The sequence below is a fragment of the Diceros bicornis genome, chromosome X (assembly GCF_020826845.1).
Source record: "Diceros bicornis minor isolate mBicDic1 chromosome X, mDicBic1.mat.cur, whole genome shotgun sequence".
In the NCBI taxonomy this organism is placed as follows: Eukaryota; Metazoa; Chordata; class Mammalia; order Perissodactyla; family Rhinocerotidae; genus Diceros; species Diceros bicornis.
In genome coordinates this window covers 111,095,247-111,119,334 of record NC_080781.1, presented here as the reverse complement: position 1 = coordinate 111,119,334, position 24,088 = coordinate 111,095,247, and the positions used below count along the sequence as shown (strand labels likewise).

Below are 24,088 nucleotides of genomic sequence, written 5' to 3'. Positions count from 1 at the left end.
CTAATTCCTCAGTCTGCTACTATCTTTGTGACTTTGAACAAGTTAGCCTTTCTGGGACAGTTTGTTCTCAGACTCGTGAGACTTTAATGAGATCATGTATGAAAAGTGCTTAGTACAGTGTCTGGAATATAATATGCACTCAATAATATCATTGTTACATCTTACAGATTGTTGATTAATCTGAACAAGTACCTATTAAAATGTACAGTGAAACCAGACTATGAAAGGGCCTATGACAGCGTGCTGTCTTAGCCTGCAGGGGAAAAAACTCCCTCATGATATATGATCATGATTGAATCTTCCTGTAGTCTTGAGAACTAAAGAAGATTTTCAAGGAGGCAAGAAAGGCTACAGAAAGCTGAGTCAGGGGCCTCTGAGAATTAAAATGTACTGTTTCCCTTACATGCTTGTAACATCATCTGGAATGCAACAACAGTGGAGGAGGCCCCAAAGGGTCGGCTTTCTAAATGGTAGCAAACCTCTGAGGGTACCAACATAAAATTTATACTTGACCTCATCTATCCTTCTTTGGACCTATGTTTCCCTGATTCTCCAAAACTGATTACCTTGAGGAAACTGAATTAATTGCCCATGTCCTCTGTTTGGGGGACTTAGCTAACAGCCCATTTTCCTCCACTCAAACGTTATCTGATGTGCTTAAGCCATTGCTGCTCCTTTAGATAGATACCTGTTAAAAAGAGATCTCTGGGGTGGCCTTCCCAGTGGCGTAGTGGTTAAGTTCGCATGCTCTGCTTCAGCGGCCCAGGTTCACAGGTTCAGATCCCGCACACGGACCTACGCACCGCTCATCAAGCCATGCTCTGGTGGCGTCCCACATACAAAATAGAGGAGGATGGGCACAGATGTTAGCTCAGGGCCAATCTTCCTCAGCAAAAAGAGGAACGATTGGCAACAGACGTTAGCTCAGGCCAAACTTCCTCACCAAAAAATAAAATAAAAAGAGAGATCTCTGGGTAGGAAAAGCCTTGATGACCCAAGGGATTGAATCTCAGATGGTGGAATCTAAGAAAATAAGACATGCAATGCAGGAAATAGATTCAGGAAGAGCACATCACCCTGTATGCTTAAAATCAGGCAGTGGTTAGGAGCAGGTGTTTGGAATCAGATAAATGGGATTTCAAATCCAATTTCAAATCCTTGATCTGCAACAACTAACTAGATGATACAGGTAAGTTCATTAAGTCCATTTCCTCAACTGTAAAATGGGAATAATAAGGATCTATCTTACCAGGTTGTTGGAAAGATTAAATGAGATGACATAAAGTCACCCAAGAAGAGTCTGGTATAATTTTTTGAGTTTCCACAGATTTTTATTACTTAATCACATCTGGTGATTAAATAGAGCTGGCTGTGGCCTGTTCTTTTCTAAAACCATGGTGGGCTCCTCCCAGAGAGCCCTGGGGCCTATGTGGTCATCCACCCTGTTTGTATTTAAGGCAGAGGGTAGAAGGAGCAGCAATGATGGAAAGCCCAGACCTCTGGCCACTGGTCCCACTTGACTAGTAATAGCCACATGCAAGACACAAAGGGGGAAACTTAGAAAGACAGATGAAACCTGTATCCCTCCAAATAAAAAATAAAAGCACAACTCAGTATAATTATGCCCAGACTTTTACTGGGAGAAGTTTGCACACTAATGTTTTACATATAGGCCACCAGGTCAATTAACATCCTGAGTACTTAAAGGAGGGGGATAGCGGGAAGCGGGTATAGCAGGCAAGAGCTATCCTCTCTCCCACCCTCCCAACAACTACCCTGATGCCCCAGACACTGCCTCCCTTCCCAGAAAACCTCCATTTTTCAGATCCCTTCAGTCTGCTCCCAGAAACCTCAGATGGTTTCTGCTTCCCACTTTAGAGCCTCCAGACTTTTCCCAAGTCCTTCCTCTTTATTAAAATGTCCCTGTTCCATTCCCTGAAGGCCTTAGTCTTTACTAGACGTCAGTGGTATAATTTGAGGTGAAAGCACACTAATATTTTGATGATTTTGTTTCCCACCAGCCCCAGATAAGAGTTTCAAGGAATGCCTTATGAAGGATATTAAATCAGCAAATATTTTTGAGGGCCTAGTGTGTACCCAGCATTGTGCTAGATCCTATAACACTGTACCAAGAAACAGAAGAATTGCCACAGTGGGTCTATCCAGCCTACTACCCACTTGCTAACATCAGCAACATAGAATGTGCTCTGGAGAAAACAGAGGTGGAACGTTCATAGAAACTTTCTGGCAGGCAATTTAGCTAAATGTAGCAAAAGCTTTAAAAATTTACATAATCTTTGACCCAGTAATTTTGCTCCTAAGAATTTATACTAAGGAAGTAATCAGAGGTATATACAAAGATGCAAAGGCAATGATGTGTACTGCAGCATTATTTATAATACTAAAAACTTGAAAACAATCTAAATATCCAAAATAGAGGATTAGGTAAATAATACATTCCGCATCCAAATGATGGAATACTGTACACACATTAAAGTCATATTAATATAAGACTCTTCAAAGGCAGAAAAAATCTATGTATTGCTAAGTGTGAAATTTTTGTTTCAATTTTAAACACAGAAAAAAGTTTGAAAAGATACATGCTAAATGTTGAAAGGAAATAGTATCTCAAAATGATAGGATTATTAATGAACTTTTTTGAGTACATGTTCTAAATTTCCACAAGAAACATTCTCTTTTAATTGAAAAAAACAATGAAACGTCTATTTTTTTTTAATTTAGTATTCCCTGAGGACTGTTTGTCCTCTTATAACATCAAAGAATAACTATATTCCCAGCTTCTCCTAATGTAGCCACTTATGGTTTTGTATTTATAAATGTGTCTAACATTTTTAATCCTTTTGATTTCTGGTTAGTAGTTTCTTGGACTATTATTTTTTTGAAATAATTGTACATTCAAAGAAAGTTGCAAGAAATATATAGGGAAGTCCTATGCACTCTTTCCTCAGTATCCCCCAATGTCAGCATTTTATACAACTATAGTGCAATATCAAAACCAAAAGATTGACATTGGTACAATCCACAGTGCTTATTCAGATTTCACCAGTTATACACGTACTCATTTGTGTCTGGGTGTGTGTGGGGGTGGGTGTTTAGTTCTATATAATTTTATCACGTGGATAGCTTTGCATCACGACCACCACAATCAAGACATAGAACATTTCCATCACCACAGGATCCCTCATGTTGCCCTTTCATAGCCTACCTCCCTCTCCGATTCCCTAATCCCCAGCAACCACTAAACATTCTTCCATCTCTTAAGTTTGTCATTTCAAGAATGTTATATATATGGAATCACGCAGTACATAACCTTTTGTGATCAGCCTTTTCCACTGAGCATAACTGTCTGGAGATTCATCCAGGTTGTCACATGTATCAATAGTTAATTCCTTTTTCTTGCTAAGTAGTATTCCAAGGTATGGATGTACTAGTTTGTCTAACCATTCGTCTGCTGAAGGACATCTGGACTGTTTCCAGTTTCGGGCTATTACAAATAAAATTTCTATAGACAGTCACGTACATTTTACTATTTTTTTAAATTCTCAATTTATGCCACCCAAGAACCCTCTTCCTCCTATATACTAGGACTTGTTGAACAAATCCATGTTTACCTTACCCATACTGGCACAGTTTTATGAGAAACAAGCTAGATTAAGAAAAGAACATGGAGTGCTTGCTTCGGCAGCACATATACTAAAATTGGAACGAAACAGAGAAGATTAGCACGGCCCCTGCACAAGGATGACACGTGAATTCGTGAAGCACTCTATATTTTTGAAAAATATGTTCTCAGGAAGGATATGATAACTCATTCTCTCTCAGGTATAAGTGACTAATAAAATAAAGAAAGAAAAGAACATGAAGTTACACCATATTTTCTCACTGAATTATACTTTTAAATTTCTCTCTCTCTGCCCCTCAACTATGAACTAAATGGAGGCAGGGACCATGATTGAATTGCCTCTACTCCTAGGGTAGGGCACAGGACCTAGCATAGAGTAGGTGTTTAGAAAATGTTAGGATCTCGAGGGATGGGTGGGGCCCAGGGATAATGTTTTATAACAAACTCCATAGATTATAATAGGCAGTCAGGGTTAAGAACTACTATTTAGCTGAATAAACGAATACGTAAAGGGGAAGAAGGAAAGCTCATGATAGGAGAGGGCAGGCTGAGGGCAGGGGGGATCTCAATGTTCTATTCTCTCTCTCTACCTTAGACAGAGAGTGCTGTGTCCAGATTCACCTCTAGACTGCCTGGTAGGGAACCAGTCATTTCCTGTGCCATGTTTGAGAAGTGCTATTGTGAATCCTATGACTGACTGGGGCAAAGAAAAGACAGCTTTCATCCGTCCTGTGGGGTTTTACCTATTTGAAAGGCTTCCCCACACATCTTTGGAGCCCCAGACACCCTCAGGAGTTTGATGGAAAAAGCATTTGGTGATATGAATTACCTAAAGGTGCTTCTTCGTTTAGATGGCATAATTATGTTTGGCAGAGCTTTGAAGGAAAGGAACAATGGCTCCTTATATTACTGGATCACCTGGGAAACAGCCTAAAACTGTCCCTTGACAAATGCCAGTCCTGCCAGACCTCAATAAAATATGTTGGACATATAAAATCACCACAGGGGCTGGGCACAGACTCTAGAAAGATCACTGAATGGCCAGGGCCCAATGTTTAAAAACATTTGGGGGATTCAGCAGCCACTACAGGAGCTAGTTGAAGGACTGTTCAAAGATTGCAAAATACCTCAAGTGACTCAGAGTGATCAGGTCAGAATTGGAGCACACATTGGAAAGGGCTGTGCAAAGGGCTGAGGAGTTGAAGAAGAAAAGAACGCAGGTACAAAATACCAGGGTCTGGCAGTCAGGAAGACTTGTGCTGGGGCACAACTATGTTGCATATCAAAATAAAGCTGCCCTTGCTAGAAGACCCCCAAAAGCAAACAAACAAAGGAGTTTTCACCAGGGCAAACTTCCCTCACATGCCCTGCCTCTTACTTGAACTTTGGGAGATTGGCAAGCTGCCTGGTTCAGGGTTCTGTTTTAGCATGCACTGCCCACCACCACCAAGCCCTTTTAAAAGTTGATGCCAGTTTTGAGGACTTGAGATCTGTGCTATGTCAAAAAGACACAGAGGTGAAGATAACTATTGCTTTTTGCCAAGTGGAGCCTGTCAGCTGGTGAGACTTGAGATCCAATTCAAAAATTTGAGTTTGTAGCACAAAGGGGACAACTATAGTCAACATCCTCAGGTACTTGGTGCCCCAGAAAGCAGGGGCTATAGGCCTGGGCTAATTGTTTGAGAAAAGAGCATCTCCTTTATGGTGGAAAGTTGAACTACTGGCTGAGTAGGGAGAGCGGAGAGGAAGGAGTAAAGGAAGTAGAGGCTCAGTCTCTGGAATTGAGAACACACCTACAAAATGCTTTCCCTAAGCTTGCCTGGAGTCAAGTAAGCTCTAACTCGAGAAAGTGAGCCCTGCCTCACATATTTTCACAAGGCATCAAAATCCTTGCTTCAGCCTCCACCCACCCTACAGAGAGGGGCAGGTTGAAATCTCATATTAGAATGTGGAAAGACTCTGACCCAGACGTCCCTGTTCTCCAAGCTGAGACATGATGTGAGAACTGACATGATCCAGGTGTGTGCCCTGGGGGCTACCTTTCTCGAAGAAAAAAGAACTGTGGCAGCCCAAGTGCTGGCAACCATATTTCACATCAACTAAATAGTTGAAAAAGGTAGTAGCATTGCCAAAAGCAGGAGTGGTGAACGCAAGGAAGGAAGGGCAGGATTGCTTTAGTGTTGATGCAGTGGGCCCTCAGTGGCAACTGTGAGTATGTCCCTGAAGAAGAGGCCAGAAAGCTCCTTGACTGGTCACATTCAGGCCTCCCCTCTATCAGGAACACCACAATTGAGCAGTCACGATCAGAGGAGGAGATGAGAGTGGGCAAAGGCAATGATAGAATGCTGTCTAGGATTTGCAGAAGGAGGCATCTGGGGCACCTTGGTGTTGTGCCAAAATTTGAAGGACTTGACCCTCTGCTCACAACTGGATTGGAGAAGGCATTGTCTCCCCTCTTCTGTACTCATCTGGAGGTTGATGGAAGGAATGGATAAGGAGGTCTTCTCTGTAATGACTCCAGAGTTTTCTCCCCAGGCAGTTTATAACATAGTTGAGGCTTTAGACTCGTTTAGACATTAATTCAAATCTTGGCTTTACCACTTATTAGCTGTGTGAGCCTGGGCAATTTAACTCACTTTTCTGAATCTTTGTATTCCCATCTGTAAAATGAGGATGATAATACTTACATAATAGGGTCATTTTACACCTTAAATGAAATAATATATATCAATGCCTAACACCTAGTAAGCACTCAGTAGATTATTATTATTACTATAATGTGGGTTGATTACTATACATTTTCATCCAAAAGAAGTTTTGGATAGTGAAAAAAAATAACAAACTTTGAAGCCAGACAGACTCAGGGTTGGATCCTGGCTCTACCACTGTCTATGCTAGCTTAGGCAAGCCAGTGTCCTTATCTGTAACATGGGACACTCCAAATGACCATCAATATTTACTGCACAGGCAGTGGCAGATCCAAGTTTTGTGGAGCCTGAAGCTTATACCATTTGGGTTAAATAAGTTTTCTAAAAAGTGTAAAATTAGGTACAATCCTGAACACTTATTTAGAATAAGACAAGAAATTACAAATTTTAAAAACTGACAAATACCAAAAACATCACAAAATTTTAAAAAATAGTATAATATTTTTCATTAAATTAACTGACAAACTTCCTTGCTACCTTTTCTATATTTTTGGCCTGCATATCCTTTGATCACCTCTTCATCTGATACCACCTTTGTAGTATAATTTCTACAGAGAGAATAGAAAAACAATTTAGTCTTTCCCAAGAGTTGAGAAAGGTTTCTTTCAGCTTCACAACTCATCACTGATCAATGCCATATAAATTTTCTGGATTGTTGTCAAATTTGGGAAAACCTCTATAATTTCTTTTATATATGAGCTGTAAGATTTTAGGATATATCGAGTTTTTTACATACTGACTAATCTCATATAAGCTTTGGATTTACTACTTTAGAAGTGTTCCCACAAGTCATTCCTACACTGGTACAGCCAGCAATAACTTCACTATACACAGAAGTGATAGCAAACCACATAAATATATCCCACTAACTCCAAAGAAATGTATCTGCAACTCAATTTCTCTTCGGTTGGATCCTCAATAAATAGCTCTGGTAAAGACAGAACTCTCCCTAGAAAAAGCATAAGATATGAAAAGGCAAAAGTGTTTTCTGGGTTGGGAGAAGATAGACAACACTCGTTTTTAATACATCTTGTGTCTTCACATGTAGATTCAAAGTTAATAAACGTACTCCCTTCCTATATACATTTAAATTATTCTAGTATTGTGAACTACACTGATAGAATTTGGAAAACCACGCCCAAGAAGAATAAAGCCTCAGAGGAAGCCTGGTGGAGCTCACCTAACACCAGAAAAGCTTCATCACAATTGAACTCTAAACCTGTTCGGTGGCAAAAGCCTTTCTAAAGGAAGACAGAAATTCTAAATGAAAACATGGACAGATTTAACTGTATTAAACTTTAAAACCTCTGTGTGATTAAAGCAAACAAAATCAAACACCAAACAAAAAAACTAGAAAAAAAGTACTTGTTATTCATATCACAAAAGATTGATAGCCCCAATACAGAAATCAACTATAATTTTTAAAGCACGAGGAATCCAATAGGCGAACTGTCAAAGAACACAAACAGGCCATTCACAAAGGAAGAAATACAGAAGGCAAAAATTGAAGGAATTGGCAAGGATTTAGGGAAACCAAGCCCTCTACCCTGCTGTTGGGAATGGAAATTAGTTCACCTTCATACAGGGCAATTTGACAATACTATAAAAATAACATTCACTAACATTTATAAGGAGATTGCTATTTGTTATGTACTCTGTGAAGTGCTTTACACTGATTGACTTAATCCTCATCAACTTTATTGATATTCAATGTGCATCATTTGTAATAATGAAAAACTCAAGACTCCCCAGATACCCAACAAAAGAGTTTGATTAAATGGAACATGGAACCTCTATACAACAGGGTTGAAATGATCTATATTTACTAACATGGAAAATTTCCTAAAATATAGTAAAATTTTTAAACGTCTACAGAAAAGAATGTACAATATACCATTTCCATAATATTAAAAATTGCATGAATATGTGTCTAGATGTGTATATGTATATAGAAAAATCTTTGGGATATATACCAAAATGATAACAGTGGTTGTTTCTAGGTGGTGAGATTTTAGATGATCTTGATTTTCTGCTCTATACCTTTCCATTAACGCTTTTGGAATTTTTGCTACCACTACTCCTGCTACCCAGGAGTAAGGTCAGCTTGATGGGCATACCACCTGTGCAGTCGCACAGAGTCCCACGCTTAGAAGAGCCCATGTTGGGTTTAATATTCTGTCGTCACTATTTTGAAATTCTGAATAATTCATGAACAAGGGGCCCCACATTTTCATTTTGCACTGGGTCCTGCCAATTATGTAGCCAGTCTTGTCAGGAGTATACCTGGCCTCTTCAGCTCTCATCCTGAAATGTGTTGCTCTGCAACCACCACCACTGTGAGAACTTGTTATTCTCATTCTCCTTCCTTCAAGTAGAATGGAAAACCTCTCAACAAGGAGGCTTTTGACTCCTTTTCTCCACTGTCAGCAGGCCTATCAACCCTCTCCCTGGAAGGGCAGGGAACGCCTCTGAGGGCAGATTAGTTTTCCTCCCTACTAGATTTTAGCTTACACTCTCTCCCAGCCCAACAGGATGGATTGTGGGTATCCATATTAGAGCATCTGCCCTACCTTCCAAAATGCTGATCCTAGCAGGAGAAAAACCTGTTGTTCTCCTTCAATCCACCATCAATCCCAGCCACTACTCTAGTATCAAATGCATATGTGTACAAATACATATGTGAATTATCTTTAGGTCATTCAATAATGAGCCTTCATGCGCAGGGGTTTGGCAAGCAAGGTCTTCATAATATCCCTAAGCAGTTTAGCTACATCTCAGAGCAACAGCTAAAGCCAATCTTCATAGCGACCAATGAATACACCCATGCCCATGGGACTTCCTTATAGCTTATTCCTATCAACTAAGCTTTTTATTTTCAGAGTTTCATGTAATCGACCACTTGGAGATTTCACTATGCATTCCTTCCTTCAGATCTTTTGTAAAGATTTATTTTTTTCAAAAACTAGCCCCCCCATCCCTAAGAAAGCACGCTTTAGAAATGTCAAAATAATGTCCTTAACTCCTTTATCTCTACCTCTGTTCCCTATTTCTACAGCAACATCTATTCAGAGGAAAGAGGGTCACAGTCCTATGGTGACTCAATTCCCTTAAAAACAGTGGTTGTGACATCTTGTCAAAAGCTTTTGGAGGTCAATTTATATTATACCCACTGAATGTCTCATCCGCATGCTATTTAATCCTTCAGACAAATCAAGTTAACTAGATAAGCATTATAGAAATCACCAACTTCCTCTAGGGAATTCTTTTTGTTCAAATATCCTCTATTAGTATTATTAGCTTTACTGACATGATAGTCAAACTCTCCAGTTCTTGAGTGATCTCCATTATCCCATAATTGCCACACAAAAAACTTTTAATTATGGATATTCTCAAACACACACAAAAGTACAGACAATAGTGCAATCAAGTTCCAGGTATCCATTACTCAGCTTCAGCAATTACATTCTGCCAATCTCAATCATTACTTTTTAATTTTATTCTTTGATTCACAGGAAATTTTGAGCATTAGATTCTAACTAGGAATACAGCCAAATTCATATTCTCACTTGAAATAAAGCTGTCACCTAAGTAGCAGTTATCTAGTTTGAATCTAAAAGCATCCCCATTCCCGGATTTTCCATCTCTAACCAACCTGCTCTCCAACTCCCTCTCCTCCAGACCCTGAGCTGCAACTGGCATTTGTCCCAGCTAACTGGTCTAATCCTTTCAACTACGTAAATGTAAACAGGAGGACTTTGAGCATAGATTTGCTTAGCACACTGCAGAAGAGGCAAAATTGTCTTCTGACCGGTGTATCCCAGGGCAATTCTATTTCAATTCTTTGCCTTCTGGAGAAGTGAACACACAACAGCATTAGAACAAAATTTATTTTTTAGACCTTTTGTTCAAAGATCTGTTTAAAAGCATGCTCATGTCTATGCATGTGAAAGTGGATATTAGGCAAAGAAGGCAAGAAGAGCAAGGCTCAGAGGGAATAAGACTGAGGATGAAGTTATGGATCATGGGAAAGGAAGCAATAGTTCTAGGCTCCCTCTGGGAGACTTTATCTCCTTTAATCTCCCCAACAATTTCAAGTACAATCTAATTCCCATTTTACATATGAGGAAACTGAGGGAACTCAAACCTCAGAAGTCCTGTGGCTCAAAGCACCCAGTTTGTAAATGCTGGAGGAGGAATTGAATCTTATCTGTCTGACTCCAAAGCCTTGCTCTTTCTACCTAAGTGGTAGGGTCAGAAGCGCTGGACACTGGCACAGGAAATTGGCTGGGGTCCCCAGGACAATCCCTTCTGAGGCTTGAGCCTGCAAGCAAATGCCACTTTGTAATGAGACTTTCTCTCTTTCTCACCAGATGGTCCCCTAAATTAGTTGAAGCCTGTGGGCCTTAAATATAAAACAGGCGCATGCATCTTGATTATAACACAGCAGTTTGGTGTTAGTTGCAAGTGTTATGCTTAAAATCTAAGAATGTGACTGACTTACAGCATTTTCTTTTTAAAGGATAAAAGGGTTCTTTCTGCTTGGTCAGCCCAGCCTCTGAATGCCTGGCTGCTCTCCATAACAGACAGAACTACGCCGAGCTAGGCCACAAAAGGCAAGTGTTCAATAGTCATTTCTCTGGGACAGCTCCAGGCCACAGAACCTTCGCCCAATCCATACTGCTGAGGTTGTCCCTCTGAGACCCACTGGAAGCAGTTCTAGCTGTTCCTCACTTGGCCAGACTAGGCAAAATGTATTTCCTCAAGCCCCCAGCTTGCTGGAATATCCACCCAGCTCCTTCTTTGCCATCAGCATTTACCCTACCCTGCCTGGATCTAGAAGCCAATCCCTCTGGGCTAGACATCCTCCTTTTTCTTCTCCACTGAGCTGGGGGGACAAGAGGCAGCTTTAAAACTTGCTTCTCTTTTACTAACACTTGGTATGTCTGTTTTGTCTGTATGTAAATGCTCCACTCATCTACAGCTAGGAAAAATCCTGCTCTTATATCTAACTTTGGAACTGAGAAATCAGTCTTTATTCAGACACACAAGCTTCCTCCACAAAGTATGGCAGTTGGGGTGGAGTGGAGGCAGCAGTAAAGTTGCAGGATCCAGGAGGGACAGGGAGGAAGGCAACGCTTAAAGGGAGTGAGGAACAGTCTCTTCAGGGAAGGGAGATGTCATTGGAGGATTAAGCAGGCAGCAATAAGGAAGATGAATGCATGATTCAGCAGAAAGGGAGAGGGAATAACTACCAAGCACTATGCTAGATGCTTGATATATATCAAGTGAGGAGGGACTGGAAATTGGGAGAAATTTAGAAATGCAATTACAGTAGTTCAGGTAAGAAATGATGGACTTAATAGAGTGGTGGTGGTTTGAATGAAAAAGAAAGGATAGAAGCAAGATTCACTGTGAAGGGAGTCTCTGGCCTTACTTAGCAACTGATTGTGTATAGAGGTCAGGGAGAAGGAGGAAACCAAGAGAGCTCTGGGTTTTCATAAGTGACTGGGAGTAGATAAGGGGACGTTAATAAGAAAATTATTGTCAGGAGATGGATGTAGGTAAGGTTGATCAATTTGGTTTTGGACCTATTTAAGCTTTTAAAATTTTTATTATGCGAATTTCCTAACAGAGAAAAATAAAGAGAATCAGATATTGAAGCCCCATATACCCATTACCTAACTCAACAATTATAAACTCATGGCCAATCTTTTTTCAATACCCTTAACTATTCCTCCTTTCCCCAACTGGATTATTTTGAAGTAAATCCCAGGCACCATATGATAAAATCCATAAACACTTCAGTATATATTTCTAAAAGATATTCTTAACATAGCCACATACAATTATCTCACCTAAAAAAAAATAACATTAAGCCTTTAATGTCATCAAATACATAATGTCATCAGTAAGTATTCAAATTTCCTCAATCATCTCCTTGTTTGTTTATAGTTGATTGGTAAAAAGCAGGATCCAGATAAGCAGACCCATTGAATGTAAGAGTCTATCTGAAACAGGATGGAGATATCAAGCAGGCAATTGAAATTTTGGGTCCAAAGCTCAACAAAGAGGTAGAGGCCAGAAATACAGATTTGGAAATCATCTTCCCAGAGGGAGTGGTTGAAGCTATTTGAATAGATGAGGCTACTGAGTAGGTATCATAGGGGAAGAATATAGCAATAAAAATGGCCCAAGGATAGAACCTTGGGGAACAACTACATTCAGGAAGAGGAGAAAGAGACACCAAAGATGGGGATGGGGAGGGAATAGTTTGAGAAAGAAACAAGAAGTTGAAAGGTTGAAAAAGAAAACAAGATAGTGTTGTCACTGGAACCAAGAAATGAAAGCATTGCACAGAGGGAGGACCACACAATTTTGCTCACTTAATGTTTTCCATCAAAAGAGCCTTGGACTAGGACTCATTCCCTGCTCTATCGTGTGACTTTCTAGCTGTTACACTTTGAGCAAGTCACCTCTCTAAGCCCAAGATTCTTCAGATGTAAAAAATGAATAAGACCAGTCCTTCCAGTTAAAAGGCTGCTACGAGGATCAAATGAGAATGGATGCATGTGAAGAAGGCTTCTGTTAACTTGCAAAGCACTGGACAAATATGAGAGGCTGTTCATTCAATAAATCTTCATTGTTATTTTTATTAATAACGTGAAAATATAACTTAACTGTTGAACAGAGGATTTAAAGTTTTTAATATTGGAAAATCTTGAATTTGAAAGGCCATAATTCTTCAAGAGTCTCATTAGATATAATAGCTAGCTCTTATGAGCATCTACTGTGTGCTTGGCACTGTTCTAAATCCTCCACATAACTTGACTCATTTGATCCTCAAAAAATCTTATGAGATAGGTACTATTATTAGCCTTGTTTTACAGATGAGGAAGCTAAAGCTGAGAGAAGTGAATTTGCCCCAGGTCACACAGCTAGGAAGTGACTGAGCCACAGTTCAAACCAAGTCTTTCTTATGCCAGAGCCTGACCTCTTAATCACTACACCAAACTTCCTCTTAAAAATATGCCTTGGTTACCAGAGGGGAAGGGGGGAGCGAGAAGGGCAAAAGGGGTAATAGGGCACATGTGTACAGTGACAGATGGTAATTAGTCTTTGGGTGGTGAACATGATGTAGTCTACACAGAAATCGAAATATAATAATGTACACCTGAAATTTACATAATGTTATAAACCAGTTACCTCAATAAAAAAATATGCCTTGGAAAATTAGAAGATCACCATATTGCACCCTAATGAATCACAGATCTAGGCATTGAGCATCAATGGCAGCTATCATCACAAAGAAAGACAACCAGACATTATGTGGCTCCCAAAGGAAGCACATGCCACCATCTATGAAGTAGTTTTGCCCTCCCCCCCCAAAAAAATTGAAGCTGAATCAAAGCTTTTAGATTAGGGTTAGATTTGCCAGATAAAATTCAGGATGCCCAGTTAAAATTGAATTTCAGATAAACAATAATTTTTTTAGTGTAAGCATGCTCCATGCAATATTCAGTATGTCCCATGCATTTTATTTGGGACATACTTATACTGAAAAAGTATTCACTGTTTATCTGAAATTCAGTTTTCACTGGGTGCCCAGTATTTTTACTTGCTAAATCTGGCACCCCTACTTTAGATCCAACTACTCATTTATAAGGAACACAAAGGACAGAGCAACATTAAAGGAACCAGGATGAGGCTGTGTGCACCAGACTGTGGTTAATGTACAAGATGAACAACTAGACTTCTTCAACAAAGAAATATCAAGGAATGAGAAAGAGGAAACCTATAGACTAAAAAGAGACTTCAGAGACACAAAAACCAATCACAATGTGTAGACTATTTAGATTCTGATTCAGATTGTAAAAAAACATGACATTCGTGATATTATTGGTAATTTGAACACTGACTGGATGTTTGATTATATAAAGGAATTATTAATTTTTAGTATTCTACGGTATGGTTTTTTTAAGAAGCCCTTATCTCTTACAGATACATATTGAAATGTTTATGGATGAAATTATATGATGTCCCAGAGATGCTTCACAATAATCTGGAAGGGAGGGGTATAGATGTGACAAGATTGGCTTTGAATTGATAATGTTGAAGCTTCCTAAAAAGCACATGTGACTCCATTATACTTTTCTATTTCTGTATATGTTTGAAATTCCCCCTAATAAAAAAAAAATTTTTAAGAAACAATACCTAGCACTGTGCCTGACATACTGTAAACACAATACATATTTGTTGGCAGGCAAACGGGTTTGTTAATTTTAAAAAAAGAAAGCTCTCAGATAGCCATCAAATGGAAAAACATTTTTGAAATGAGAATGCAAGCATGACTATGCCTGAAAACACAAATGAGATTCATTTAGGGACCAAAGTATACTCAAAAGGAAACAATAATGAATTTGCTCAGACAAGGGAATATGTTTATTGAAGATGAAGAGTTGTGAAAGTCTGGGCATAAGAGGTACATATATTATAGGCACTTAATTTTGGTAAACACAGAAGACATTTTTAACCCTCCAAAAAGATGTTCTGCAGAAAACAATGCACCTTTGATTTTCTTCAATATTTATTATTCCAGTGAACTGTTGTGGAAAGCCATGTTAATTTCCCAAAAGCCTTTGGACAGATTTCGAAAATTTGAGTGCTCACATGCAAGTGAATCGCCAGTTACTAGAAATTAATGGCTTCTCATGCTGAATAATGCATGCACTTGGCAGGAGGGCTTTACCAAACATGCAGTGCTGTCAGTTTTGAATGCAGTCTTGCCTTACCTGCTGGGTACACGAAGGCAACCAAATTCAAAAGCAACCCTCCCACACAAGGTGCAGATTAGTGTGTTTAGTGAAGTGTTTAGTGCAGGCTAATGAAATAAGCTCTCTATTTTATGTTTAATATTCCACTATATGGATGCACCATAATTAATTCAACCATTCTCTTACTGATGGATGTTTCCTACTTTTGCTATTATAAACAACAACACATTTGCCCTTACACATTTAGCCTTACATTCTTGTGCTTTAATTTCTGGGGGAGAGATTATAAGTAGAGGGCCAAAGAGTATAAATATTTTTAATTTTAACAGATACTATTTGTATGTATTTTTTTTTTTTTTTTTTGTGAGGAGATCAGCCCTGAGCTAACATCCGCCAGTCCTCCTCTTTTTTTGCTGAGGAAGACGGCCCTGGGCTAACATCTGTGCCTATCTTCCTCCACTTTATATGGGACGCCGCCACAGCATGGCTTACCAAGCAGTGCGTCGGTGCGCGCCCGGGATCCGAACCAGCGAACCCCGGGCCGCCGCAGCGGAGCGCGCGCACTTAACCGCTTGCGCCACCGGGCCGGCCCCTGTATGTATTTTTAAATTAGGGCTACAATGTGGAATGGTGTTTTAAAATGCAATCACCTAACTACAAGTCAATCATCTCACTAACTTCACTTCAAATGCTAAGTATATTTAAGCTCTGCTTTAAGTAGAGAACTGGGTTCTTAAACAACCTCTCATGAACAGCACTTTTGGTGTTGAAAATCCTGTGTTTCATTCTGTTTCAGAGCATCCTGTATCAGGACTTCCCGTTTGGTACAACTTCCTGTACTAGAAAGAAGCATTTTAAATTGTCTCCTTGTCACTGTCTCTGAATTCTGGGTGCCATTTCTATCTATCCTTCCTTGGTCCCTTTTTGCAAAGAGAGACTGGTTCTCTGCACTCTTTAAAAGGTTATTTATTGGTATCTTTTTCTCTTATCCTTTTTGTCCCTCTAATTTTAAAGATCCCTTTATTCGTTGTTCTTCAAATTCAAAAGTAAGAAATGTTTGTTATAACCAGTGAAACAATGCACTATGAGGATGTACAAAGACAAAGTTAACCACCCACACCTCAACTTCCTGATGTAATCAATATGAACAACCTGCTGAGGAGCCTTCCACAACTCTCCTTGCTCATACAAACAGATCAAACATATGTGCACACATATAAAATTCTGTTTGTTTTCACCAAAGTGTAATCATACTATAAACATTATTCTGCAACTTGTTTCACTTAACCATATATATGTACATATATATACATACACATATATTTATATATATGTGACAATAGACAATATATATTATTTAACAAAATATACTGGAGATACTCTGCAGTCTTAAGCTTCTTTCCAGTTCTAAAATTCATTTTTGTATTCCTTTAGAGAACATATCACCATTATAATTATTTTTAATGAATTGTGAATGTCTTTCTTCCTTGCTAGACTGAGAGCTCCATGAAGGCAGGGGGCTAACTTTGTTCACCACTATATCTCCAGAAATTTAGGGTACTGCTGACAAGATAGTAATTGCCTAAAACCTATCTGTTCATTGTTTCAGTGCTTCCTGAAACCTTCAATCTATTTAAACTGGGTCATTGCCAATACTACCCAAATATACGTGTTTTTAGGAACTCAGGCCTAAGTCACCACTCAATGTTATTCGGATGGAACCTAGTGACAGTACATTTTAAATATTTGTAAGAATTTTTGCTTTTTAGCAAAAACCCCTCTCTGCCACAAAAATGAATTTTAAAAGACAGATCAGGGGGCCGGCCCAGTGGCGCAAGCGGTTAAGTGCGTGCGCTCCGCTGCAGCGGCCCGGGGTTCACTGGTTCGGATCCCGGGCGCGCACCGACGCACTGCTTGGTAAGCCATGCTGTGGCGGCGTCCCATATAAAGTGGAGGAAGATGGGCACAGATGTTAGCCCAGGGCCGTCTTCCTCAGCAAAAAAAGAGGAGGATTGGCAGATGTTAGCTCAGGGCTGATCTCCTCACAAAAAAAAAAAAAAAAAAAGACAGATCACATGTTTAGCGGAACGAGAGCTCTGTACTTATAATTAGGAGACCTAGATTCTAGTCCCACCTCTGCTGTTAATTACCGTGTGGCCTTCAGAAAGCTCCTTATCCTATCTGGTCCTGGTTCCTCATCTGTAGCTCTAACATTCATTAATTCCACAATATGTATTGTTTACGGCGCACTGGCACTAGACTAAGTGCTAGTGATACAGGAGTGAATAATAACAACAACCAACAGTTAATGAATGCTTACTCTACGCTTGGTCTTTTGCTAATAGATTCATATGCACTATCTCATTTAATCTTCTATGAGATAGCACTACCGTGTTATTTTCCGTACTTTACAGAGGAGGGAACTGAGGCATAGCGAGGTGAAGTAACTTTCCCAGCATACCGAAGGAGGCGGTGAAGACAGGATTGGATTCCAGACAGTGGGGCTTCAGATGCCATTCCAGTAACCATAGCGAATCCTTGCCCTCATAATTCGATGACTATTTCAGTGGCTTGCATTTTGGCCCCAGCCCAGGAGTACTGGGTGGAGCACCCTCTTGTCAATATGAGGGTGCAATAATGCAGGAGTATGTTAGAGAAACCATGGAAACATCTGACACAAACGCTGCAAAGAGCAACTCGCTACCTCGCTCTCGCAGTCTCACACCCGGAAGGTGAAGAGGTGGGAGATGTCAGTGGGTCGTACGCACGCACGCCTCTCTGGGCGTCCCATTGGATACAGGAGAGCGTGCGGGTCACGCCAGCAGGATGCACTTCTCTGAACTCAGTAGGGGGCGGGGAGAAAGGGCGCGCAGCATGCGCGCGGATCCTTCCGACGTCGGCGCAGGCGGGCAGCTCCGCCTGCCCGAGGGCTCGTTTGCCCCGCCCCGCTGCCCGCGCCGTGGCGGCTTCCACTTCCTGGCCCTCCCTACCTGTAGCGAAACCAACGAGAGGACACGGCCTGCATCTAGAGCAGCCCGACCAGGAGCGTAACCGAGTGGCGCGCGAACGTGAGAGGAGAGCCGTGCGCGGCTGCGCTTTCCCGCCCCTGAGCGGTTCTAGACGCGGGTGAGTGCCGGGGGCGGCGGCCCGCAGCCTGAGCGGATCCCGGAGCCGCCAAAGCCTGCCCCTCTCCTGGGGAAGCCCTGGGCCCCGGCCCGTTCCCAGCATGCTCCACACGGGGTGCCAGGGCAGGTGCCATGGGAGAAATAGTCAGTAGGGGAGACCTAGAGCCGCCTTCCTGGAGGCGCTCCCTTGGCCATTTAGTGGGGTCTTGAGGTGAACCTGTCCTCCCTCTCACTTTTGTTCTTCATTTCGTCCTCCTCCCCTTTCCATACTGCACCCCCAACACCTTCGCCTTCAAAAAAGATTCATCTCAAAAAACACTCTGGTAGTTTCTGCCTCATTTGTGCCCATGTGCAGTTTTAAGTTTCCCTCTCCTCTGCACGAAATATCCTATCATGTGTGTCTCCAGTGTTAGATTTTTTTTGCCTCCCTTGATAGGAAAGAAAATCTACTCGTTAGGATAATGTGTGCAAATGATCCATGAGTAGTATCACCATCAGGAAGAATTTTGATATACGTATGCCATTATCAAGCTAAGAGACGTGTGTGAGTTATCATATATTGGCCAGAAATAATGAAAATTGTGTAATATGAAATGCCAAAATCCTATGTCTATTATAGAGTGCATCTGACAATTCGAATATTAAGCAAAGCTTGTTTCCTTTCAGTTCTCTTTTCCTTTTTTTTTTTTCTGTGAGGAAGATCAGCCCTGAGCTAAGGTCCATGCTAATCCTCCTCTTTTTGCTGAGGAAGACCGGCTCTGAGCTAACATCTATTGCCAATCCTCCTCCTTTTTTTCCCCCCAAAGCCCCAGTAGATAGCTGTATGTCATAGTTGCACATCCTTCTAGTTGCTGTATGTGGGTCGTGTCCTCAGCATGGCTGGACAAGCGGTGCGTCGGTGTGCGCCTAGGATCTGAACCCCGGCCCGCCAGTAGCGGAGCAGCGCACACTTAACCGCTAAGCCACCGGCCGGCCCTCTCTTTTCCTTCTTGGAGCTATGTTTATTGACCAAGTTCTCTGAGTGACATAGGAAAACCATTCTGCCTTTTTCCCCACCCCACCCCCACCCCCACTCAGGCATTATATCTGCCAAGCTATTCCACAACTTGTCCTTAAAGTAGAAGTCAGAATCCATTTCCTCTAGAAGAAAACTAAGGGATGGTTTCCTTGTAGCAGTATGATGATGTTGGGTGCACCTCTCATGTTCTGGTTAACAGATCCCACACTTTTTTTTCATTTGTAGGAAAACAGGATTATTCAGTAACTCATTTATTAAATTCTCAATAATATGGGTAGAAACACTGTTGAGATCATTATTCTGTGATAGAAAAAGCATTAAACTGATGTCAGGAAATCTGATTTCTAGTTTGGTTCTACCACTGACTAACTGTGACTTTGCTTCAGTTACTTAACCTCTGTGGACCCTGTTTCCCTATCTGTAAAATGAGAGAAATGACATTAGGTAGCTTCTAAGGCCCCTTTCAACTTTAAGAGACAAAGGGAAAATCGAAGTAACTCAGTAGAACATTCCTTGTGGAAATAGAGAGGAGATTGGGAAAATCTCAGTGGTTGTATTTATTTATTTATTGGTGAGGAAGATTTGCCCTGAGCTAACGTCTGTTGCCAGTCTTCCTCTTTTTGCTGAGGAAGACTGGTCCTGAGCTAACATCCATGCCCATCTTCCTCTATTTTTTTGTACGTGGTACGCCACTGAAGCATGGCTTGATGAGTAGTGCATTAGTCCATACCTGGGATTCGAACCTGTGAACCCTGGGCCGCCAAAGTGGAGCACCCAAACTTAACCACCATGCCACCGGGCTGGCCCCTCAACAGTTGTATTTAATGTTGGCTTTTCTTTTAATTTCTAATTGAAATAAAAGTGTAGACTTTTCACTTTTTAGTTCCCCAAAGAATAAGAAAGTGCCTTCGGAGGAAATAAAAATGTTCACTAATGGTCCCCAGATATGCTTGTATTGACTTAGTTCTCATCCAAATAATTTAACTATTTTCATTATGGGCATCAGTTAGTTGGGATACTATATTGGAAATCATTTAGTCTTAGAAACAAAAAGGTAAATATTAACATATATGGTATCATTCTCAAGAGACTTGCTTTAGATGTACTCACAACGCCTAAGGACAGCAGCCATCAGTTAAATAAAGCACTAGGTTGAGAACAGATATGCCAGCGCAGATACCATTGGTGACTTGCCAATTGTAAGTGGTTTTATCTCGTCAATTTAAGGTTTTGATGTAAAACTCCATTTATATCTACAGATATAGTTAAATAATATAATGCAAGCTTGTGAAACAAAATTCCTTTAAAGAGAATGATGGACAGACAACGTCTGTAACATAGGTTTCTAGGGTCAATGCTTTGGTTTAGTAGTTGGTTAATTAAATCCCCATAGATGATGTGCAGAAGTAGCCTCCCAGAAAATTCTGCTGCATAGAGGTGTTACTGCAAAGTTCCAGTTTATACCAAACGGTAATCAGATAGCATTGGAAGCTACAGATACTTAGATTCTTTGGTACCATATGCAACTAACTTGATTTCAAACTTGGGAAACTTATTTTTAACGTTAAGAGCAAAATGTAAGTATATAAAGAATACCAAATCAAATCACTAGACTAATCCTTTTCTATTATGTATCTAAGGATCTTTTTCTTCTTTATAGGAAAAATGCTTTCTGAAAGCAGTTCATTTTTGAAGGGTGTGGTGCTCGGAAGCATTTTCTGTGCCTTGATCACTATGCTAGGACACGTTAGGATTGGTCATGGAAGTAAAATGCACCACCATGAGCATCATCACCTACAAGCTCCTAATAAAGAAGATATCTTGAAAATTTCAGAGGATGAACGCATGGAGCTCAGTAAGAGCTTTCGGGTATACTGTATCATCCTTGTAAAACCCAAAGATGTCGGTCTTTGGGCTGCGGTGAAGGAAACTTGGACCAAACACTGTGACAAAGCAGAGTTCTTCAGTTCTGAAAACGTTAAAGTGTTTGAGTCAATTAACATGGAAACAGATGACATGTGGTTAATGATGAGAAAAGCTTACAAATACGCCTTTGATAAATATAGAGACCAATACAACTGGTTCTTCCTGGCACGCCCCACTACGTTTGCTATTATTGAAAACTTAAAATATTTTTTGTTAAAGAAGGATCCATCACAACCTTTCTATCTAGGCCACACTGTAAAATCGGGAGACCTTGAATATGTGAGTGTGGAAGGAGGAATTGTCTTAAGTATAGAATCAATGAAAAGACTTAACCACCTTCTCAGTATCCCTGAAAAGTGTCCCGAGCAGGGAGGGATGATTTGGAAAATATCTGAAGATAAGCAGCTAGCAGTCTGTCTGAAATATGCTGGAGTGTTTGCAGAAAATGCAGAAGATTCTGAAGGAAAAGATGTATTTAATACCAAATCTGTTGGGCTTTTTATTAAAGAGGCAATGGCCAATCACCCCAACCTGGTAGTAGAAGGATGTTGTTCAGATATGGCTGTTACTTTTAATGGACTGACTCCTAATCAGATGCATGTGATGATGTATGGGGTATACCGTCTTAGGGCATTTGGGCATATTTTCAATGATGCATTGGTTTTCTTACCGCCAAATGGTTCTGATAATGACTGAGAAGTGAAACAAGCACATATATGATCACCGTATAGGACATGTATTGTCATTATTTATAGTAATGGCTACATGTACAACACCACGGTATGTTTTTTTTCCTTTTTTAAATTGGTGGAACTGGTTTAATCACACATTAAAATTTAGTAGTACATTTTAAAATAGGGTGGGTTGTTTTCCTTAAAACACATGAAAATTTCAAATGTGTTGGAAAGAAATGTTTTAAGAATAATTTTGCAAATAAAGGATATATTTATAAATATATTTATGTGATAAATTCTAAATTATGAATATTAAAAATCTGTGTGGCACATATTTTGTTGGTTGGTTAAAAATTTTAACGTCTTTAGCTTTCTAAGATATGCAAATAAAATCTCTAGTTGTGAATTTGTGATTAAAGTTAAACTTTTAGCAATGTGTTTTTATTACTTATAATGGTGGTTTATGTTCTCAGCCTCTGTGAGTGCCAGTGGATTTGCCTTCTCAAAATATACAACCAAACAACAAAGGAAATGTTCCCAACCAATGTTAATGTTAAAGTTGAAATCTATCCCTGAATGAAAAAGTGAAAATTACTTATAAAGGTTAATAATTTTCCTGGGAGCTAAGTTAGTGGCATTCCTCGGCATACACAATTTCAGTGTAACCCTCTGTACTTCTCTATGCAGATACTGAAATTTGAATGGTGGTTATGAAGAATGTAACGTCATATAACTGTGTTGTTTCCCAGTTAATCAAGCTCTCAGCTGTGGCTTGGATAAAACGATATCAGTTGAGATTTATTGACTCCTGCTGGGCAAATGAGTTCCATGGAAGTCTCCTTTGAACTTGTTTTGGCAGCCTGGCAGTTTCACTTACCTGAGTTAAGTCTGTCCTGTTTTTTGTTTACTTGTTCAAATTCTGAAATTTTTCCTATGTTCGTGGTTGCACTATATCCAACTGTTTTTGTTGTGGAGGCCTTAACTTCACCATTCACCTTGGATTACCATACCATTTGCCTAATCAGTGGCTACCCAGAAGCTTTATCCAGTGGTGGATAAAATAGCTCCTGTGCTTATAAATGTGTGAAATACTTGGAGCTGACTTGTCCTATAATCGGGTCTGCACATGCTATATTAAGTCGCCTCCATAATGTGTGAGAACATGACATTTTAGAGATCAGTATTTCCTGTAACTGGCCTCATGATGTTAATGGTCTCCCACAGCTTCTGTAAACTGGAAAGAGAATCCTCAAGAGAGCCTCAGGCTTCAAATTATTGATCATCAGAGTAGTGTGTAGAACCATTTGTTTTAATTTATCTGATTTTCCTTACTGGGGTTTTTGGTGAAAATGAAGCATTATTATTTCTGAAAAATAAGAAAACCCCTTTATCAAGCACCCTAATATGTATTCTTAGATGCAGTTACTACAAATCAAAACATGTTCAGTGTGAGCACAATGATAAACAGTATCTCACTGTGTGACACCCAATTTATAAGTGTCACCTTACCCCCAACACCAATATATTAAATTTCTACCACATTTATCACTTTCAATTATCGTAGTGTATCAAGGAATAGTTGTAATAAATATATCAGAGAATGCATTCCATTGCTTGACTTCCTAGTGGAGGCTCAAGTAACAATTGCTTCTTAAACCAAATTGATGCTCTTGATTGTATTTTTTACATGAGTATTCCTTTATAAAATATTAGTTGTCTTAAATAATATGCTGTCTCTTTGAACTTCTTTGTACCCAGTCTTGTAGATAAAATCTGAATCAATAACATAGAAAATAGTACTACTGAGGTCATAGTTAACAGATTTTATCACCCTACATTCAATAGCCAAAAACTAACCCTAACCCCCCTCTGTTATTGGGGAAAGAGTAGGGAAGATTGGAGGTCTAATGGAAATTGATCATGATTGTGATGAATATATTTTACATATGGCTAGTGGCTACCATATCGGAGAACACAGGTCTAACCAGTTCCAGAAGTGTGAGACCCACTGACTGAGATGTGAATGAGAGAAAACTTGAAGTTTCTTCTAAAAGTTGTATTTATGTTTCTGGTTGTCTTGACTGCAGTGGAAACTGCAACCTGACTTTTAGCAGGCCCCAGGCCATCTTCTTGCATGAGTTCAATCACTAGATCTTCCTTCTCAAAATTAAAACATTGAATTTGGAGCAAAATATAAATTAGACCCCTTGGCTTATTCTTTTT

General features: G+C 39.9%; 1 protein-coding gene and 1 non-coding gene across 2 annotated transcripts; both read left to right on the top strand.

Annotated features, from left to right (window-relative positions):
* Nucleotides 1-3,690: 3,690 nt before the first annotated feature.
* On the top strand, nucleotides 3,691-3,797 carry LOC131401507 (U6 spliceosomal RNA). Its single transcript, XR_009217706.1, has one exon. It is a non-coding gene; the product is annotated as a U6 spliceosomal RNA (small nuclear RNA).
* Nucleotides 3,798-18,081: 14,284 nt separating this feature from the next.
* Nucleotides 18,082-22,289, top strand: C1GALT1C1 (C1GALT1 specific chaperone 1). Its single transcript, XM_058536623.1, has 2 exons — nucleotides 18,082-18,248; nucleotides 20,926-22,289. Exon 2 carries the CDS (start codon nucleotides 20,931-20,933, stop codon nucleotides 21,885-21,887), a length of 957 nt encoding a protein of 318 aa, XP_058392606.1. The 5' UTR covers nucleotides 18,082-18,248; nucleotides 20,926-20,930; the 3' UTR covers nucleotides 21,888-22,289.
* The last annotated feature ends 1,799 nt before the right edge of the window (nucleotides 22,290-24,088 follow it).